The sequence below is a fragment of the Lepisosteus platostomus genome, chromosome 5, assembly GCF_059453375.1.
Source record: "Lepisosteus platostomus isolate fLepPlt1 chromosome 5, fLepPlt1.hap1, whole genome shotgun sequence".
Classification (NCBI taxonomy): domain Eukaryota; kingdom Metazoa; phylum Chordata; class Actinopteri; order Semionotiformes; family Lepisosteidae; genus Lepisosteus; species Lepisosteus platostomus.
Genome location: NC_142615.1, coordinates 4061345 through 4079009, shown reverse-complemented (window position 1 = coordinate 4079009; position 17665 = coordinate 4061345). Strand labels below are relative to the sequence as shown.

Here is a 17665-nt window from a genome sequence, read left to right as displayed (position 1 = left end):
GGTGTCCTGAGCCAGGTGTGTGTGTGTGTGGGGTGTCCTGACTCTCGGGGTGTCCTGAGCCAGGTGTGTGTGTGTGTGTGTGTGTGTGTGTGTGTGTGTGTGTGTGTGTGTGTGTGGGGGGTGTCCTGACTCTCGGGGTGTCCTGAGCCAGGTGTGTGTGTGTGTGTGTGTGGTGTCCTGACTCTCGGGGTGTCCTGAGCCAGGTGTGTGTGTGTGTGTGTGTGTGTGTGTGTGTGTGTGTGTGTGTGTGGGGGGTGTCCTGACTCTCGGGGTGTCCTGACTCTCGGGGTGTCCTGAGTCAGGTGTGTGTGTGTGTGTGGGGGTGTCCTGACTCTCGGGGTGTCCTGAGCCAGGTGTGTGTGTGTGTGTGTGTGTGTGTGTGTGTGTGTGTGTGTGTGTGGGGGGTGTCCTGACTCTCGGGGTGTCCTGAGCCAGGTGTGTGTGTGTGTGGGGGGTGTCCTGACTCTCGGGGTGTCCTGAGCCAGGTGTGTGTGTGTGTGTGGGGTGTCCTGACTCTCGGGGTGTCCTGAACCAGGTGTGTGTGTGTGTGTGGGGGGTGTCCTGACTCTCGGGGTGTCCTGAGCCAGGTGTGTGTGTGTGTGTGTGGGGTGTCCTGACTCTCGGGGTGTCCTGAGCCAGGTGTGTGTGTGTGTGTGTGGGGTGTCCTGACTCTCGGGGTGTCCTGACCCAGGTGTGTGTGTGTGTGTGGGGGGTGTCCTGACTCTCGGGGTGTCCTGAGCCAGGTGTGTGTGTGTGTGGGGGGTGTCCTGACTCTCGGGGTGTCCTGAGTCAGGTGTGTGTGTGTGTGGGGGGTGTCCTGACTCTCGGGGTGTCCTGAGCCAGGTGTGTGTGTGTGTGGGGGGGGTGTCCTGACTCTCGGGGTGTCCTGAGCCAGGTGTGTGTGTGTGTGTGGGGTGTCCTGACTCTCGGGGTGTCCTGAGCCAGGTGTGTGTGTGTGTGGGGGGTGTCCTGACTCTCGGGGTGTCCTGAGCCAGGTGTGTGTGTGTGTGTGGGGTGTCCTGACTCTCGGGGTGTCCTGAGCCAGGTGTGTGTGTGTGTGGGGGTGTCCTGACTCTCGGGGTGTCCTGAGCCAGGTGTGTGTGTGTGTGGGGGTGTCCTGACTCTCGGGGTGTCCTGAGCCAGGTGTGTGTGTGTGTGTGGGGTGTCCTGACTCTCGGGGTGTCCTGAGCCAGGTGTGTGTGTGTGTGTGGGGTGTCCTGACTCTCGGGGTGTCCTGAGCCAGGTGTGTGTGTGTGTGTGTGTGTGGGGTGTCCTGACTCTCGGGGTGTCCTGAGCCAGGTGTGTGTGTGTGTGTGGGGTGTCCTGACTCTCGGGGTGTCCCGAGTCAGGTGTGTGTGTGTGTGGGGGGTGTCCTGACTCTCGGGGTGTCCCGAGCCAGGTGTGTGTGTGTGTGGGGGGTGTCCTGACTCTCGGGGTGTCCCGAGCCAGGTGTGCGTGTGTGTGGGGGGTGTCCTGACTCTCGGGGTGTCCTGACCCAGGTGTGCGTGTGTGTGGGGGGTGTCCTGACTCTCGGGGTGTCCCGAGCCAGGTGTGTGTGTGTGTGGGGGGTGTCCTGACTCTCGGGGTGTCCTGACCCAGGTGTGTGTGTGTGTGTGGGGTGTCCTGACTCTCGGGGTGTCCTGAGCCAGGTGTGTGTGTGTGTGGGGGTGTCCTGACTCTCGGGGTGTCCTGAGCCAGGTGTGTGTGTGTGTGTGTGTGTGGGGGTGTCCTGACTCTCGGGGTGTCCTGAGCCAGGTGTGTGTGTGTGTGGGGTGTCCTGACTCTCGGGGTGTCCTAAGCCAGGTGTGTGTGTGTGTGTGGGGTGTCCTGACTCTCGGGGTGTCCTGAGTCAGGTGTGTGTGTGTGTGTGTGGGGGTGTCCTGACTCTCGGGGTGTCCTGAGCCAGGTGTGTGTGTGTGTGTGGGGTGTCCTGACTCTCGGGGTGTCCCGAGTCAGGTGTGTGTGTGTGTGGGGGGTGTCCTGACTCTCGGGGTGTCCTGAGCCAGGTGTGTGTGTGTGTGTGTGGGGGTGTCCTGACTCTCGGGGTGTCCTGAGCCAGGTGTGTGTGTGTGTGTGTGGGGGTGTCCTGACTCTCGGGGTGTCCTGAGCCAGGTGTGTGTGTGTGTGTGGGGTGTCCTGACTCTCGGGGTGTCCTGAGCCAGGTGTGCGTGTGTGTGTGGGGTGTCCTGACTCTCGGGGTGTCCTGAGCCAGGTGTGTGTGTGTGTGTGTGTGTGTGTGGGGTGTCCTGACTCTCGGGGTGTCCTGAGCCAGGTGTGTGTGTGTGTGGGGGTGTCCTGACTCTCGGGGTGTCCTGAGCCAGGTGTGTGTGTGTGTGTGGGGGGTGTCCTGACTCTCGGGGTGTCCTGAGTCAGGTGTGTGTGTGTGTGTGGGGGTGTCCTGACTCTCGGGGTGTCCTGAGCCAGGTGTGTGTGTGTGTGTGGGGTGTCCTGACTCTCGGGGTGTCCTGAGCCAGGTGTGTGTGTGTGTGGGGTGTCCTGACTCTCGGGGTGTCCTGAGCCAGGTGTGTGTGTGTGTGTGTGTGGGGGTGTCCTGACTCTCGGGGTGTCCTGAGCCAGGTGTGTGTGTGTGTGTGTGGGGTGTCCTGACTCTCGGGGTGTCCTGAGCCAGGTGTGTGTGTGTGTGTGTGTGGGGTGTCCTGACTCTCGGGGTGTCCTGAGCCAGGTGTGTGTGTGTGTGGGGTGTCCTGACTCTCGGGGTGTCCTGAGCCAGGTGTGTGTGTGTGTGTGTGGGGGTGTCCTGACTCTCGGGGTGTCCTGAGCCAGGTGTGTGTGTGTGTGGGGTGTCCTGACTCTCGGGGTGTCCTGAGCCAGGTGTGTGTGTGTGTGTGTGGGGTGTCCTGACTCTCGGGGTGTCCTGAGCCAGGTGTGTGTGTGTGTGTGGGGTGTCCTGACTCTCGGGGTGTCCTGAGCCAGGTGTGTGTGTGTGTGGGGTGTCCTGAGCCAGGTGTGTGTGTGTGTGGGGGTGTCCTGACTCTCGGGGTGTCCTGAGCCAGGTGTGTGTGTGTGTGTGTGTGTGTGTGTGTGTGTGTGTGTGTGTGTGGGGGTGTCCTGACTCTCGGGGTGTCCTGAGCCAGGTGTGTGTGTGTGTGTGTGTGTGTGTGTGTGTGTGTGTGTGTGTGTGTGGGGGGTGTCCTGACTCTCGGGGTGTCCTGAGCCAGGTGTGTGTGTGTGTGTGGGGTGTCCTGACTCTCGGGGTGTCCTGAGCCAGGTGTGTGTGTGTGTGTGTGTGGGGGTGTCCTGACTCTCGGGGTGTCCTGAGCCAGGTGTGTGTGTGTGTGTGTGTGGGGGTGTCCTGACTCTCGGGGTGTCCTGAGCCAGGTGTGTGTGTGTGTGGGGGGTGTCCTGACTCTCGGGGTGTCCTGAGCCAGGTGTGTGTGTGTGTGTGGGGTGTCCTGACTCTCGGGGTGTCCTGAGCCAGGTGTGTGTGTGTGTGTGGGGTGTCCTGACTCTCGGGGTGTCCTGAGCCAGGTGTGTGTGTGTGTGTGTGGGGGGTGTCCTGACTCTCGGGGTGTCCTGAGCCTCACCGCCTGCTTGGTGGACTTGCCCCCAGCCTTCAGGTCCTTGAGCTTCTTCTCCTGCTTGTCGTACTGCTTCTGCAGCTCCTTCTGCTTCTGCACGTACATCTTCTTGAAGGTCACTGCGGGCCGAGACACGGGGTCAGGGGTCAGGGGGTCAGGCACAAAAGGACATCCCAGCGACCCGGGGTCCTACAGCCCCTGGGGACCCGGACACTCGCGGGTTTCAGTGACTCGGGGGTCCTACAGCCCTGGGGACACGTCACTCAGGGCTCCCAGTGACTCGGGGGTCCCAGTGACTCGGGGGTCCTACAGCCCCTGGGGACCTGTCACTCAGGGCTCCCAGTGACTCGGGGGTCCCAGTGACTCGGGGGTCCTACAGCCTTGGGGACCCGGACGCTCGGGGGTCCCAGTGACCCGGGGATTCGGGGGTCCCAGTGACCTGGGGACCTCGAGATTCGGGGGTCTCAGTGACTCGGGGGTCTCAGTGACTCGGGGGTCCTACAGCCCTGGGGACCCGTCACTCGGGGGTCCCAGTGACTCGGGGACCTGGTGATTCGGGGGTCTCAGTGACTCGTGGTCCCAGTGACCCGGGGATTCGGGGGTCTCAGTGACTCGGGGTCCCAGTGACCCGGGGATTCAGGGGTCTCAGTGACCTGGGGACCCGGGGATTCGGGGGTCTCAGTGACTCGGGGTCCCAGTGACCCGGGGATTCGGGGGTCTCAGTGACTCGGGGTCCCAGTGACCCGGGGACCTGGCCACTCGGGGACCCTGCGACGGTGGGGGGGAGGGGTGGGGGTACTCACAGTAGTTGCCCCGGTAGTAGTAGAGCTTCTGGTTGTCCAGGTGGATGATGTCGGTACAGACGTCGTCCAGGAAGCCCTGGTCGTGGGAGACGATCAGCAGGGTCTTCTTCCAGGACTGCAGGTAGCTGAGGGGGACAAGACCAGGGCGTGACTGAAGCCAACCCATCGACCAAGATCGAGAGGCGTCGGCGAGTGTCTGGAGAGGAGCCGGGGTATCGGCTTCAACCACACGGCTGGGCAGCTTGTTCCCCTCCCCCACCACCCTCTGTGTACAGTAGAGCCCCCTGTCCTGACTGGAGGAGCTCACCCAGCTGTGTCTGGAGAGAAGCCAGGGTATCGGCTTCAACCACAGGGCTGGGCAGCTTGTTCCCCACCCCCACCCCCCTCTGTGTACAGTAGAGCCTCCTGTCCTGACTGGAGGAGCTCACCCAGCTGTGTCTGGAGAGAAGCCAGGGTATCGGCTTCAACCACAGGGCTGGGCAGCTTGTTCCCCACCCCCGCCCCCCTCTGTGTACAGTAGAGCCCCCTGTCCTGACTGGAGGAGCCCATCCAGCCTCCCCCTCCTCCTTTGCCCAGTTTCAGCCCAGACTGCCTGCGCCGCGGCGCCCCCTTGTGGCGGGCTCCAGGACCGCGGGAACTCACTCACTTGTTGAGCCAGATGACGGCGTTCAGGTCCAGGTGGTTGGTGGGCTCGTCCAGCATCAGCAGGGTGGGCTCCATGAACAGGGCCCTGGAAGGACACGGGGCGGACCGGTCAGGACCGAGGTTCTGGGCGCCGGGACCTGCGGCCCGGCTGTAGCACTGGACTGGGACAGACTCAGGGTTCTGGGGTCCCCCCCCCTCACCTGGCCAGCGACACCCTCATCCTCCAGCCCCCCGAGAACTTCTTAGTGGGCCGGTTCTGCATCTCGGGGGTGAAGCTGAGCCCGGCTAGGATCCGCCGGGCCTTGGCCTCAGCCGCCGCCGCCCCGATGATCCGCAGCTCCTCGTACACCTGGAGAGAGAGGAGAGAGAGGAGAGAGAGGAGAGAGAGGAGAGAGAGGAGAGAGGAGAGAGAAGAGAGAGAGAGGAGGGAGAGGAGAGAGAGGAGAGAGAGGAGAGAGAGGAGAGGAGAGGAGAGGAGAGGAGAGAGGGAGGGGAGAGGGAGGGGAGAGGGAGGGGAGAGGGAGGGGAGAGGGAGGGGAGAGGGAGGAGAGAGTCAGAAAACACGCAACACTGACACACCGACACTAACCAGCATCAGGACAGCACTGCAAGAGCACAAGACACACAACACTGCCTCACACACACACTGCCTCACACACCGACACACCGACACACCGACACACCGACACACCGACACACCGACACACCGACACACCGACACACCGACACAAGATCTGAGCCCAAAACAGAGCCCCCTGAGCCAGCTGGTCCTGAGGCTCACCGACCTGAGCCACACCAACACTGAGCAGCATCAGGACAGCACTGCAAGAGCACAAGATACACAACACTGACACACTGACACACTGACACACTGACACACTGACACACTGACACACTGACACACTGACACACAAGATCTGAGCCCAAAACAGAGCCCCCTGAGCCAGCTGGTCCTGAGGCTCACCGACCTGAGCCACACCAACACTGAGCAGCATCAGGACAGCACTGCAAGAGCACAAGATACACAACACTGACACACTGACACACTGACACACTGACACACAAGATCTGAGCCCAAAACAGAGCCCCCTGAGCCAGCTGGTCCTGAGGCTCACCGACCTGAGCCACACCAACACTGAGCAGCATCAGGACAGCACTGCAAGAGCACAAGATACACAACACTGACACACTGACACACTGACACACTGACACACTGACACACTGACACACTGACACACAAGATCTGAGCCCAAAACAGAGCCCCCTGAGCCAGCTGGTCCTGAGGCTCACCGACCTGAGCCACACCAACACTGAGCAGCATCAGGACAGCACTGCAAGAGCACAAGATACACAACACTGACACACTGACACACTGACACACTGACACACTGACACACTGACACACTGACACACTGACACACTGACACACAAGATCTGAGCCCAAAACAGAGCCCCCTGAGCCAGCTGGTCCTGAGGCTCACCGACCTGAGCCACACCAACACTGAGCAGCATCAGGACAGCACTGCAAGAGCACAAGATACACAACACTGACACACTGACACACTGACACACTGACACACTGACACACTGACACACTGACACACAAGATCTGAGCCCAAAACAGAGCCCCCTGAGCCAGCTGGTCCTGAGGCTCACCGACCTGAGCCACACCAACACTGAGCAGCATCAGGACAGCACTGCAAGAGCACAAGATACACAACACTGACACACTGACACACTGACACACTGACACACTGACACACTGACACACAAGATCTGAGCCCAAAACAGAGCCCCCTGAGCCAGCTGGTCCTGAGGCTCACCGACCTGAGCCACACCAACACTGAGCAGCATCAGGACAGCACTGCAAGAGCACAAGATACACAACACTGCCTCACACACTGACACACACACACACACACAGGCTGAGCGGGGGGGACACAGAGGCCCACAGCGTTGGGGGGGCGAGATCAGAACCCCAGTCACCCCCCTCTGCCCTGCCCGGTCCCCCGGGTGTCCCCAGCCACTGTACCCTCTCTGCCTCATCGGCTCATCCCCGCCCGCCCCCCTCCCCGATCAAGTTTAGTACAAAGAGAAACAACAACAACAACAACACAATTGTGTAGCAAAAGAAAGACAAAGACAACAAACGACGTGCAAAACAACCAACCACAGAAAGTGTGCAAAACAACCAACCACAGAAAGTGTGCAAAACAACCAACCACAGAAAGTGTGCAAAACAACCAACCACAGAAAGTGTGCAAAACAACCAACCACAGAAAGTGTGCAAAACAACCAACCACAGAAAGTGTGCAAAACAACCAACCACAGAAAGTGTGCAAAACAACCAACCACAGAAAGTGTGCAAAACAACCAACCACAGAAAGTGTGCAAAACAACCAACCACAGAAAGTGTGCAAAACAACCAACCACAGAAAGTGTGCAAAACAACCAACCACAGAAAGTGTGCAAAACAACCAACAACAGAAAGTGTGCAAAACAACCAAACACAGAAAGTGTGCAAAACAACCAACAACAGAAAGTGTGCAAAACAACCAACAACAGAAAGTGTGCAAAACAACCAACAACAGAAAGTGTGCAAAACAACCAAACACAGAAAGTGTGCAAAACAACCAAACACAGAAAGTGTGCAAAACAACCAACAACAGAAAGTGTGCAAAACAACCAACCACAGAAAGTGTGCAAAACAACCAACCACAGAAAGTGTGCAAAACAACCAACCACAGAAAGTGTGCAAAACAACCAACCACAGAAAGTGTGCAAAACAACCAACCACAGAAAGTGTGCAAAACAACCAACCACAGAAAGTGTGCAAAACAACCAACCACAGAAAGTGTGCAAAACAACCAACCACAGAAAGTGTGCAAAACAACCAACCACAGAAAGTGTGCAAAACAACCAACCACAGAAAGTGTGCAAAACAACCAACCACAGAAAGTGTGCAAAACAACCAACCACAGAAAGTGTGCAAAACAACCAACCACAGAAAGTGTGCAAAACAACCAACCACAGAAAGTGTGCAAAACAACCAACCACAGAAAGTGTGCAAAACAACCAACCACAGAAAGTGTGCAAAACAACCAACCACAGAAAGTGTGCAAAACAACCAAACACAGAAAGTGTGCAAAACAACCAAACACAGAAAGTGTGCAAAACAACCAACAACAGAAAGTGTGCAAAACAACCAACAACAGAAAGTGTGCAAAACAACCAAACACAGAAAGTGTGCAAAACAACCAAACACAGAAAGTGTGCAAAACAACCAAACACAGAAAGTGTGCAAAACAACCAACAACAGAAAGTGTGCAAAACAACCAACAACAGAAAGTGTGCAAAACAACCAAACACAGAAAGTGTGCAAAACAACCAAACACAGAAAGTGTGCAAAACAACCAACAACAGAAAGTGTGCAAAACAACCAACAACAGAAAGTGTGCAAAACAACCAAACACAGAAAGTGTGCAAAACAACCAAACACAGAAAGTGTGCAAAACAACCAAACACAGAAAGTGTGCAAAACAACCAACAACAGAAAGTGTGCAAAACAACCAACAACAGAAAGTGTGCAAAACAACCAACCACAGAAAGTGTGCAAAACAACCAACCACAGAAAGTGTGCAAAACAACCAACCACAGAAAGTGTGCAAAACAACCAACCACAGAAAGTGTGCAAAACAACCAACCACAGAAAGTGTGCAAAACAACCAACAACAGAAAGTGTGCAAAACAACAAAAAGGTAACAGGTTATGTGCAAAACGATGCATCAACAGAATGAGATAAAGGGACAGAAATGATGGGGATTGAGCTTTTGCCCTGTATGGGAGAGGGAGATTTCCAACGTGTGTTTGGGATTTTGGTAAGAGAGAAGGCACTGTGAGGTTCAGATCAGAGGTGATCCCCGCCCCCCCAGCCCCCCCAGACCTTCTCCAATCGCTCGGCGGCCGAGTCCTCCCCCCTCTCCAGCAGGGCCTGCAGCTGTCTCTCCTCCTCCAGCAGCTTGATCCTCCTGGTGTCGGCCTTCAGCACCGCCTGGACTGCAGGGGTGTCGTCAGCAATCACCTCTGAGAGAGAGAGAGGGGTTCACACAGACACCCTGACTGGACACTCCAGGACATGAACACTGCACTGAGAGAGAGAGGGGTTCATACAGACACACTGACTGGACACTCCAGTACATGAACACTGCACTGAGAGAGAGAGGGGTTCATACAGACACACTGACTGGACACTCCAGGACATGAACACTGCACTGAGAGAGAGAGGGGTTCACACAGACACACTGACTGGACACTCCAGTACATGAACACTGCACTGAGAGAGAGAGGGGGGTTCATACAGACACACTGACTGGACACTCCAGTACATGAACACTGCACTGAGAGAGAGAGAGGGGTTCACACAGACACACTGACTGGACACTCCAGTACATGAACACTGCACTGAGAGAGAGAGGGGTTCATACAGACACCCTGACTGGACACTCCAGGACATGAACACTGCACTGAGAGAGAGAGGGGTTCATACAGACACACTGACTGGACACTCCAGGACATGAACACTGCACTGAGAGAGAGAGGGGTTCATACAGACACCCTGACTGGACACTCCAGGACATGAACACTGCACTGAGAGAGAGAGGGGTTCATACAGACACCCTGACTGGACACTCCAGGACATGAACACTGCACTGAGAGAGAGAGGGGTTCATACAGACACACTGACTGGACACTCCAGGACATGAACACTACACTGAGAGAGGTGGGGGGAGGGAGACGGACAGACCTTGCTCACAGAGCAGCACGTCGATGTTGGGCGGGATGTTCAGCGCCCTGTTGGCGATGTGCTTCAGCAGCGTCGTCTTCCCTTTCCTGAGCGAGAGAGAGAGAGGGATACTGGCTGTGCTTTCCGGGCTGTGGGAATCTCTCCCCCGGACTGGGACCCTGTGCCCTCCGGGCTGTGGGAATCTCTCCCCCGGACTGGGACCCTGTGCCCTCCGGGCTGTGGGAATCTCTCCCCCGGACTGGGACCCTGTGCCCTCCGGGCTGTGGGAATCTCTCCCCGGACTGGGACCCTGTGCCCTCCGGGCTGTGGGAATCTCTCCCCCGGACTGGGACCCTGTGCCCTCCGGGCTGTGGGAGTCTCTCCCCGGACTGGGACCCTGTGCCCTCCGGGCTGTGGGAATCTCTCCCCGGACTGGGATCCAGTGCCCTCCGGGCTGTGGGAGTCTCTCCCCGGACTGGGATCCAGTGCCCTCCGGGCTGTGGGAGTCTCTCCCCGGACTGGGACCCTGTGCCCTCCGGGCTGTGGGAATCTCTCCCCGGACTGGGACCCTGTGCCCTCCGGGCTGTGGGAATCTCTCCCCGGACTGGGACCCTGTGCCCTCCGGGCTGTGGGAATCTCTCCCCGGACTGGGACCCTGTGCCCTCCGGGCTGTGGGAATCTCTCCCCCGGACTGGGACCCTGTGCCCTCCGGGCTGTGGGAGTCTCTCCCCGGACTGGGATCCAGTGCCCTCCGGGCTGTGGGAATCTCTCCCCGGACTGGGATCCAGTGCCCTCCGGGCTGTGGGAATCTCTCCCCGGACTGGGATCCAGTGCCCTCCGGGCTGTGGGAGTCTCTCCCCGGACTGGGACCCTGTGCCCTCCGGGCTGTGGGAATCTCTCCCCGGACTGGGATCCAGTGCCCTCCGGGCTGTGGGAGTCTCTCCCCGGACTGGGATCCAGTGCCCTCCGGGCTGTGGGAGTCTCTCCCCGGACTGGGATCCAGTGCCCTCCGGGCTGTGGGAGTCTCTCCCCGGACTGGGACCCTGTGCCCTCCGGGCTGTGGGAGTCTCTCCCCCGGACTGGGACCCTGTGCCCTCCGGGCTGTGGGAATCTCTCCCCGGACTGGGACCCTGTGCCCGCCGGGCTGTGGGAATCTCTCCCCCGGACTGGGACCCTGTGCCCTCCGGGCTGTGGGAATCTCTCCCCCGGACTGGGACCCTGTGCCCTCCGGGCTGTGGGAATCTCTCCCCCGACTGGGACCCCGTGCCCTCCGGGCTGTGGGAATCTCTCCCCGGACTGGGACCCTGTGCCCTCCGGGCTGTGGGAGTCTCAGACTTACCCGTTGGGTCCCACCAGACCGTAGCGCCTCCCGGCCACGATCAGCAGATCGGCGTTGACGAAGAGCTCCTTCCCGTGAGCCGAGATACTGAAGCGCTCCAGCTGCAGAGAGAGAGAGAGAGAGAGAGAGAGAGAGAGAGAGAGAGAGAGAGAGAGAGAGAGAGAGAGTTAGCACAGACCCCACGACCCCCAGTAATCCAGTGTGTGACCTCCTGTCCCAGCCTGAGGAACAGGGAGCCTGTCTCTCAATAATAATAATACAGTGTGTGATCTCCTGTCCCAGCCTGAGGAACAGACAGTGAGCCTGTCTCTCAATAATAATAAGAATACAGTGTGTGATCTCCTGTCCCAGCCTGAGGAACAGACAGTGAGCCTGTCTCTCAATAATAATAATAATACAGTGTGTGATCTCCTGTCCCAGCCTGAGGAACAGACAGTGAGCCTGTCTCTCAATAATAATAATAATCCAGTGTGTGACCTCCTGTCCCAGCCTGAGGAACAGACAGTGAGCCTGTCTCTCAATAATAATAATACAGTGTGTGATCTCCTGTCCCAGCCTGAGGAACAGACAGTGAGCCTGTCTCTCAATAATAATAATACAGTGTGTGACCTCCTGTCCCAGCCTGAGGATCAGACAGTGAGCCTGTCTCTCAATAATAATAATAATACAGTGTGTGATCTCCTGTCCCAGCCTGAGGAACAGACAGTGAGCCCGTCTCTCAATAATAATAATCCAGTGTGTGACCTCCTGTCCCAGCCTGAGGAACAGACAGTGAGCCCGTCTCTCAATAATAATAATCCAGTGTGTGACCTCCTGTCCCAGCCTGAGGAACAGACAGTGAGCCTGTCTCTCAATAATAATAATACAGTGTGTGATCTCCTGTCCCAGCCTGAGGAACAGACAGTGAGCCTGTCTCTCAATAATAATAATACAGTGTGTGACCTCCTGTCCCAGCCTGAGGAACAGACAGTGAGCCTGTCTCTCAATAATAATAATACAGTGTGTGATCTCCTGTCCCAGCCCGAGGAACAGACAGTGAGCCCGTCTCTCAATAATAATAATACAGTGTGTGACCTCCTGTCCCAGCCTGAGGAACAGACAGTGAGCCTGTCTCTCAAAAATAATAATAAAGTGTGTGATCTCCTGTCCCAGCCTGAGGAACAGACAGTGAGCCCGTCTCTCAATAATAATAATAATACAGTGTGTGATCTCCTGTCCCAGCCTGAGGAACAGACAGTGAGCCTGTCTCTCAATAATACTAATACAGTGTGTGATCTCCTGTCCCAGCCTGAGGAACAGACAGTGAGCCTGTCTCTCAATAATAATAATAATAATAATACAGTGTGTGATCTCCTGTCCCAGCCCGAGGAACAGGCAGTGAGCCTGTCTCTCAATAATAATAATAATCCAGTGTGTGATCTCCTGTCCCAGCCTGAGGAACAGACAGTGAGCCCGTCTCTCAATAATAATAATACAGTGTGTGATCTCCTGTCCCAGCCTGAGGAACAGACAGTGAGCCTGTCTCTCAATAATAATAATCCAGTGTGTGACCTCCTGTCCCAGCCTGAGGAACAGACAGTGAGCCTGTCTCTCAATAATAATAATACAGTGTGTGACCTCCTGTCCCAGCCCGAGGAACAGACAGTGAGCCCGTCTCTCAATAATAATAATACAGTGTGTGATTTCCTGTCCCAGCCTGAGGATCAGACAGTGAGCCCATCTCCCAGTAATAATAGTACAGTGTGTGATCTCCTGTCCCAGCCTGAGGAACAGACAGTGAGCCTGTCTCTCAATAATAATAATACAGTGTGTGACCTCCTGTCCCAGCCTGAGGAACAGACAGTGAGCCCCCAGTTCTGTGCCCCCAGTCTCACCTTGATGTCGGAGGCGTTCTCCAGCATGGCCTGTCTGGAGGACATCTCGGCCTGAGACACAGAGAAATCCCCTTCCGCTGCGCTCTGGGCCTTCATAGACGCCACCTGCTTCTCGTACTCCAGCTGCCAGGAGGGGGAGAGACACACCGTCAGGCAGAAGGGCAGAGAGACACCCCAGTGGACAGACGGACGGGCAGACAAACATCCCCCCAATGGACAGACAGACACCCCAGTGGACAGACAGACGGGCAGAGAGACACCTCAATGGACAGACAGACAGGCAGAGAGACACCTCAATGGACAGACAGACAGGCAGACAGACACCCCCCCCCAATGGACAGACAGACACCCCCCCCCCAATGGACAGATGGACAGAAACCCCAATGGACAGACAGACATCCCCCCCCCCAATGGACAGATGGACAGAAACCCCCCCCAACAGACAGACAGACAGACAGACAGACAGACAGACAGACAGACAGACAGACACCCCAATGGACAGAGAGACAGACGGGGACCCCAATGGACAGACAGGCACCCCACTGGACAGACAGACAGGCACCCCCCCCAATGGACAGACAGACAGACAGACACCCCAATTGACGGGCGGACAGGCACCCCAATGGACGGACAGACAGACAGACAGACAGACAGACAGACAGACAGACAGACGTGTGGTCTCACCTGCTTCTTCATTTTCTTCTTCTCCTTTTTGCTGAGGTTGGCGTAGGGGCCGTCGTCCTTCGCCTTGCCCTGGTCCTCCTCATCCTCGCCGCCTTCCTCCCCCTGAGGCACAGAGGCGGGGAGGGGGGGGGGGTTGAGTCACGCCCGCGCACGACGGACTGCGCGCTCCGGGAGCGCCGCTACGCACGAGGCCGCGGCAGGGGGCATACCTGTCCTCCGCCCTCTTCGTCGCTCCTCGGGTCTTCGTCCTCATCTTCCTCGTCCTCACTGCGGGCCGGCTTCCCCCTCTGGAAAAAGAAAAGATGGCCGTGGCCACTCAGGGAGCGGATCTGGACACCAGAGGTACCAGGGCAGTCAGGCGCTTCTGTACACAGAGGGTGGTGGGGGTGGGGAACAAGCTGCCCAGCCCCTGTGGTTGAAGCCGATACCCTGGCTTCTCTCCAGACACAGCTGGGTGAGCTCCTCCAGTCAGGACAGGAGGCTCTACTGTACACAGAGGGTGGTGGGGGTGGGGAACAAGCCGCCCAGCCCCTGTGGTTGAAGCCGATACCCTGGCTTCTCTCCAGACACAGCTGGGTGAGCTCCTCCAGTCAGGACAGGAGGCTCTTCTGTACACAGAGGGTGGTGGGGGTGGGGAACAAGCCGCCCAGCCCTGTGGTTGAAGCCGATACCCTGGCTTCTCTCCAGACACAGCTGGGTGAGCTCCTCCAGTCAGGACAGGAGGCTCTTCTGTACACAGAGGGTGGTAGGGGTGTGGAACAAAGCCGATACCCTGGCTTCTCTCCAGACACAGCTGGGTGAGCTCCTCCAGTCAGGACAGGGGGCTCTTCTGTACACAGAGGGTGGTGGGGGTGGGGAACAAGCCGCCCAGTCCGTGTGGTTGAAGCCGATACCCCGGCTTCTCTCCAGACACAGCTGGGTGAGCTCCTCCAGTCAGGACAGGGGGCTCTCCTGTACACAGAGAGGGGCGGGGGTGGGGAACACTCACCTTCTGCTGCTTCCCTGCCCCTTTGTCACCCCTCTTCCCTCCTTTCTTCTTCATCTTGTCCTCCTCCTCCTTGGCGTCTTTCTCCTCTTCCTCCGATGCAGGCTGAGGGAAGGACAGCGTTTCGAAGAGCAAGGGTGAGAGAGTGTGAGAGTGAGTGTGTGAGACGCAGGGGTCACCACCCCCACCCCCCTCCACCCCCGACACCGGGGTCGTGACCCCTGGCACCCCGGCAGGCCAGTGCAGTCCGTGAATCACCGGCCGGCTCCCCGCTGCGCTCCAGGTTCGACACAGGCCCGGAGTCGCTGCGGTGCCCCCCTATGCCCACCTCGTACCCCCACAGCGGGAGAGTGACGTGTCCCGAACTCTGACCTCAGGGGCCCTGCAGGGCCCCCCCTCTACCAAGACACCCGTGACTCCCCTGTCCCGGACCCCCCCCCCCCCCCCGCCAGCTCCCCAATCACCGCCAGGGCCCCCCGACTCTGCCCCTCACCTTCGGCGTCTTCCCCGCCGGCTGATCGCCCTTCTTCCCCGTCCTCTTCCTCCTCTTGTCCTCATCTTTCTTCTCCTCTTCGTCCTCCGACGCCTCCTGTCGGCCGGAGACCAATGAGCGACCTCTGTACACCCCTGAGCGTCTGCGCTGGCGTCCAGACTGACCCACTGCTCCTCGGACCCGCGTCCAGACTGACCCACTGCTGCTGCTCGGACCCGCGTCCAGACTGACCCACTGCTGCTCTGACCCGCGTCCAGACTGACCCACTGCTGCTGCTCGGACCCGCGTCCAGACTGACCCACTGCTGCTCTGACCCGCGTCCAGACTGACCCACTGACCCGCGTCCGGACTGACCCACTGCTGCTGCTCTGACCCGCGTCCAGACTGACCCACTGACCCGCGTCCAGACTGACCCACTGCTGCTGCTCTGACCCGCGTCCAGACTGACCCACTGCTGCTGCTCGGACCCGCGTCCAGACTGACCCACTGCTGCTCTGACCCGCGTCCAGACTGACCCACTGACCCGCGTCCGGACTGACCCACTGCTGCTGCTCTGACCCGCGTCCAGACTGACCCACTGACCCGCGTCCAGACTGACCTACTGCTCCTCGGACCCGCGTCCAGACTGACCCACTGACCCGCGTCCAGACTGACCCACTGCTGCTGCTCGGACCCGCGTCCAGACTGACCCACTGCTGCTGCTCTGACCCGCGTCCAGACTGACCCACTGACCCGCGTCCAGACTGACCCACTGACCCGCGTCCAGACTGACCTACTGCTCCTCGGACCCGCGTCCAGACTGACCCACTGCTGCTGCTCTGACCCGCGTCCAGACTGACCCACTGCTGCCGCTCGGACCCGCGTCCAGACTGACCCACTGACCCGCGTCCAGACTGACCCACTGCTGCCGCTCGGACCCGCGTCCAGACTGACCCACTGACCCGCGTCCAGACTGACCCACTGCTGCTGCTCGGACCCGCGTCCAGACTGACCCACTGACCCGCGTCCAGACTGACCCACTGCTGCTGCTCGGACCCGCGTCCAGACTGACCCACTGCTGCCGCTCGGACCCGCGTCCAGACTGACCCACTGCTGCTGCTCTGACCCGCGTCCAGACTGACCCACTGCTGCTGCTCTGACCCGCGTCCAGACTGACCCACTGACCCGCGTCCAGACTGACCCACTGCTGCTGCTCTGACCCGCGTCCAGACTGACCCACTGACCCGCGTCCAGACTGACCCACTGCTGCTGCTCGGACCCGCGTCCAGACTGACCCACTGCTGCTCTGACCCGCGTCCAGACTGACCCACTGCTGCTGCTCGGACCCGCGTCCAGACTGACCCACTGCTGCTCTGACCCGCGTCCAGACTGACCCACTGACCCGCGTCCGGACTGACCCACTGCTGCTGCTCTGACCCGCGTCCAGACTGACCCACTGACCCGCGTCCAGACTGACCCACTGCTGCTGCTCTGACCCGCGTCCAGACTGACCCACTGCTGCTGCTCGGACCCGCGTCCAGACTGACCCACTGCTGCTCTGACCCGCGTCCAGACTGACCCACTGACCCGCGTCCGGACTGACCCACTGCTGCTGCTCTGACCCGCGTCCAGACTGACCCACTGACCCGCGTCCAGACTGACCCACTGACCCGCGTCCAGACTGACCTACTGCTCCTCGGACCCGCGTCCAGACTGACCCACTGACCCGCGTCCAGACTGACCCACTGCTGCTGCTCGGACCCGCGTCCAGACTGACCCACTGCTGCTGCTCTGACCCGCGTCCAGACTGACCCACTGACCCGCGTCCAGACTGACCCACTGACCCGCGTCCAGACTGACCTACTGCTCCTCGGACCCGCGTCCAGACTGACCCACTGCTGCTGCTCTGACCCGCGTCCAGACTGACCCACTGCTGCCGCTCGGACCCGCGTCCAGACTGACCCACTGACCCGCGTCCAGACTGACCCACTGCTGCCGCTCGGACCCGCGTCCAGACTGACCCACTGACCCGCGTCCAGACTGACCCACTGCTGCTGCTCGGACCCGCGTCCAGACTGACCCACTGACCCGCGTCCAGACTGACCCACTGCTGCTGCTCGGACCCGCGTCCAGACTGACCCACTGCTGCCGCTCGGACCCGCGTCCAGACTGACCCACTGCTGCTGCTCTGACCCGCGTCCAGACTGACCCACTGCTGCTGCTCTGACCCGCGTCCAGACTGACCCACTGACCCGCGTCCAGACTGACCCACTGCTGCTGCTCTGACCCGCGTCCAGACTGACCCACTGACCCGCGTCCAGACTGACCCACTGCTGCTGCTCGGACCCGCGTCCAGACTGACCCACTGACCCGCGTCCAGACTGACCCACTGCTGCTGCTCGGACCCGCGTCCAGACTGACCCACTGACCCGCGTCCAGACTGACCCACTGACCCGCGTCCAGACTGACCCACTGCTGCTGCTCGGACCCGCGTCCAGACTGACCCACTGCTGCCGCTCGGACCCGCGTCCAGACTGACCC

The 17665-nt window shown here is 59.2% G+C and overlaps 1 protein-coding gene across 5 annotated transcripts in view; it reads right to left on the bottom strand.

Annotated features, from left to right (window-relative positions):
- Positions 1-17665, bottom strand: part of abcf1 (ATP binding cassette subfamily F member 1) — a 43170-nt gene that overhangs the window by 15710 nt on the left and 9795 nt on the right. For 4 of the 5 annotated variants that reach the window (XM_088631273.1, XM_088631271.1, XM_088631272.1 and 1 more), the window contains 12 exons: positions 15146-15241; positions 14656-14757; positions 13877-13954; positions 13668-13769; positions 12984-13106; positions 11110-11210; positions 9792-9877; positions 8931-9070; positions 5188-5336; positions 4989-5072; positions 4343-4467; positions 3546-3658 (listed from right to left, as the gene is read on the bottom strand). In XM_088631273.1, coding sequence (XP_088487399.1) covers positions 3546-3658; positions 4343-4467; positions 4989-5072; positions 5188-5336; positions 8931-9070; positions 9792-9877; positions 11110-11210; positions 12984-13106; positions 13668-13769; positions 13877-13954; positions 14656-14757; positions 15146-15241 — 1299 coding nt within the window. The remainder of the gene's footprint in view (positions 1-3545; positions 3659-4342; positions 4468-4988; positions 5073-5187; positions 5337-8930; positions 9071-9791; positions 9878-11109; positions 11211-12983; positions 13107-13667; positions 13770-13876; positions 13955-14655; positions 14758-15145; positions 15242-17665) is intronic. The other variant, XM_088631274.1, reaches the window with a different exon arrangement.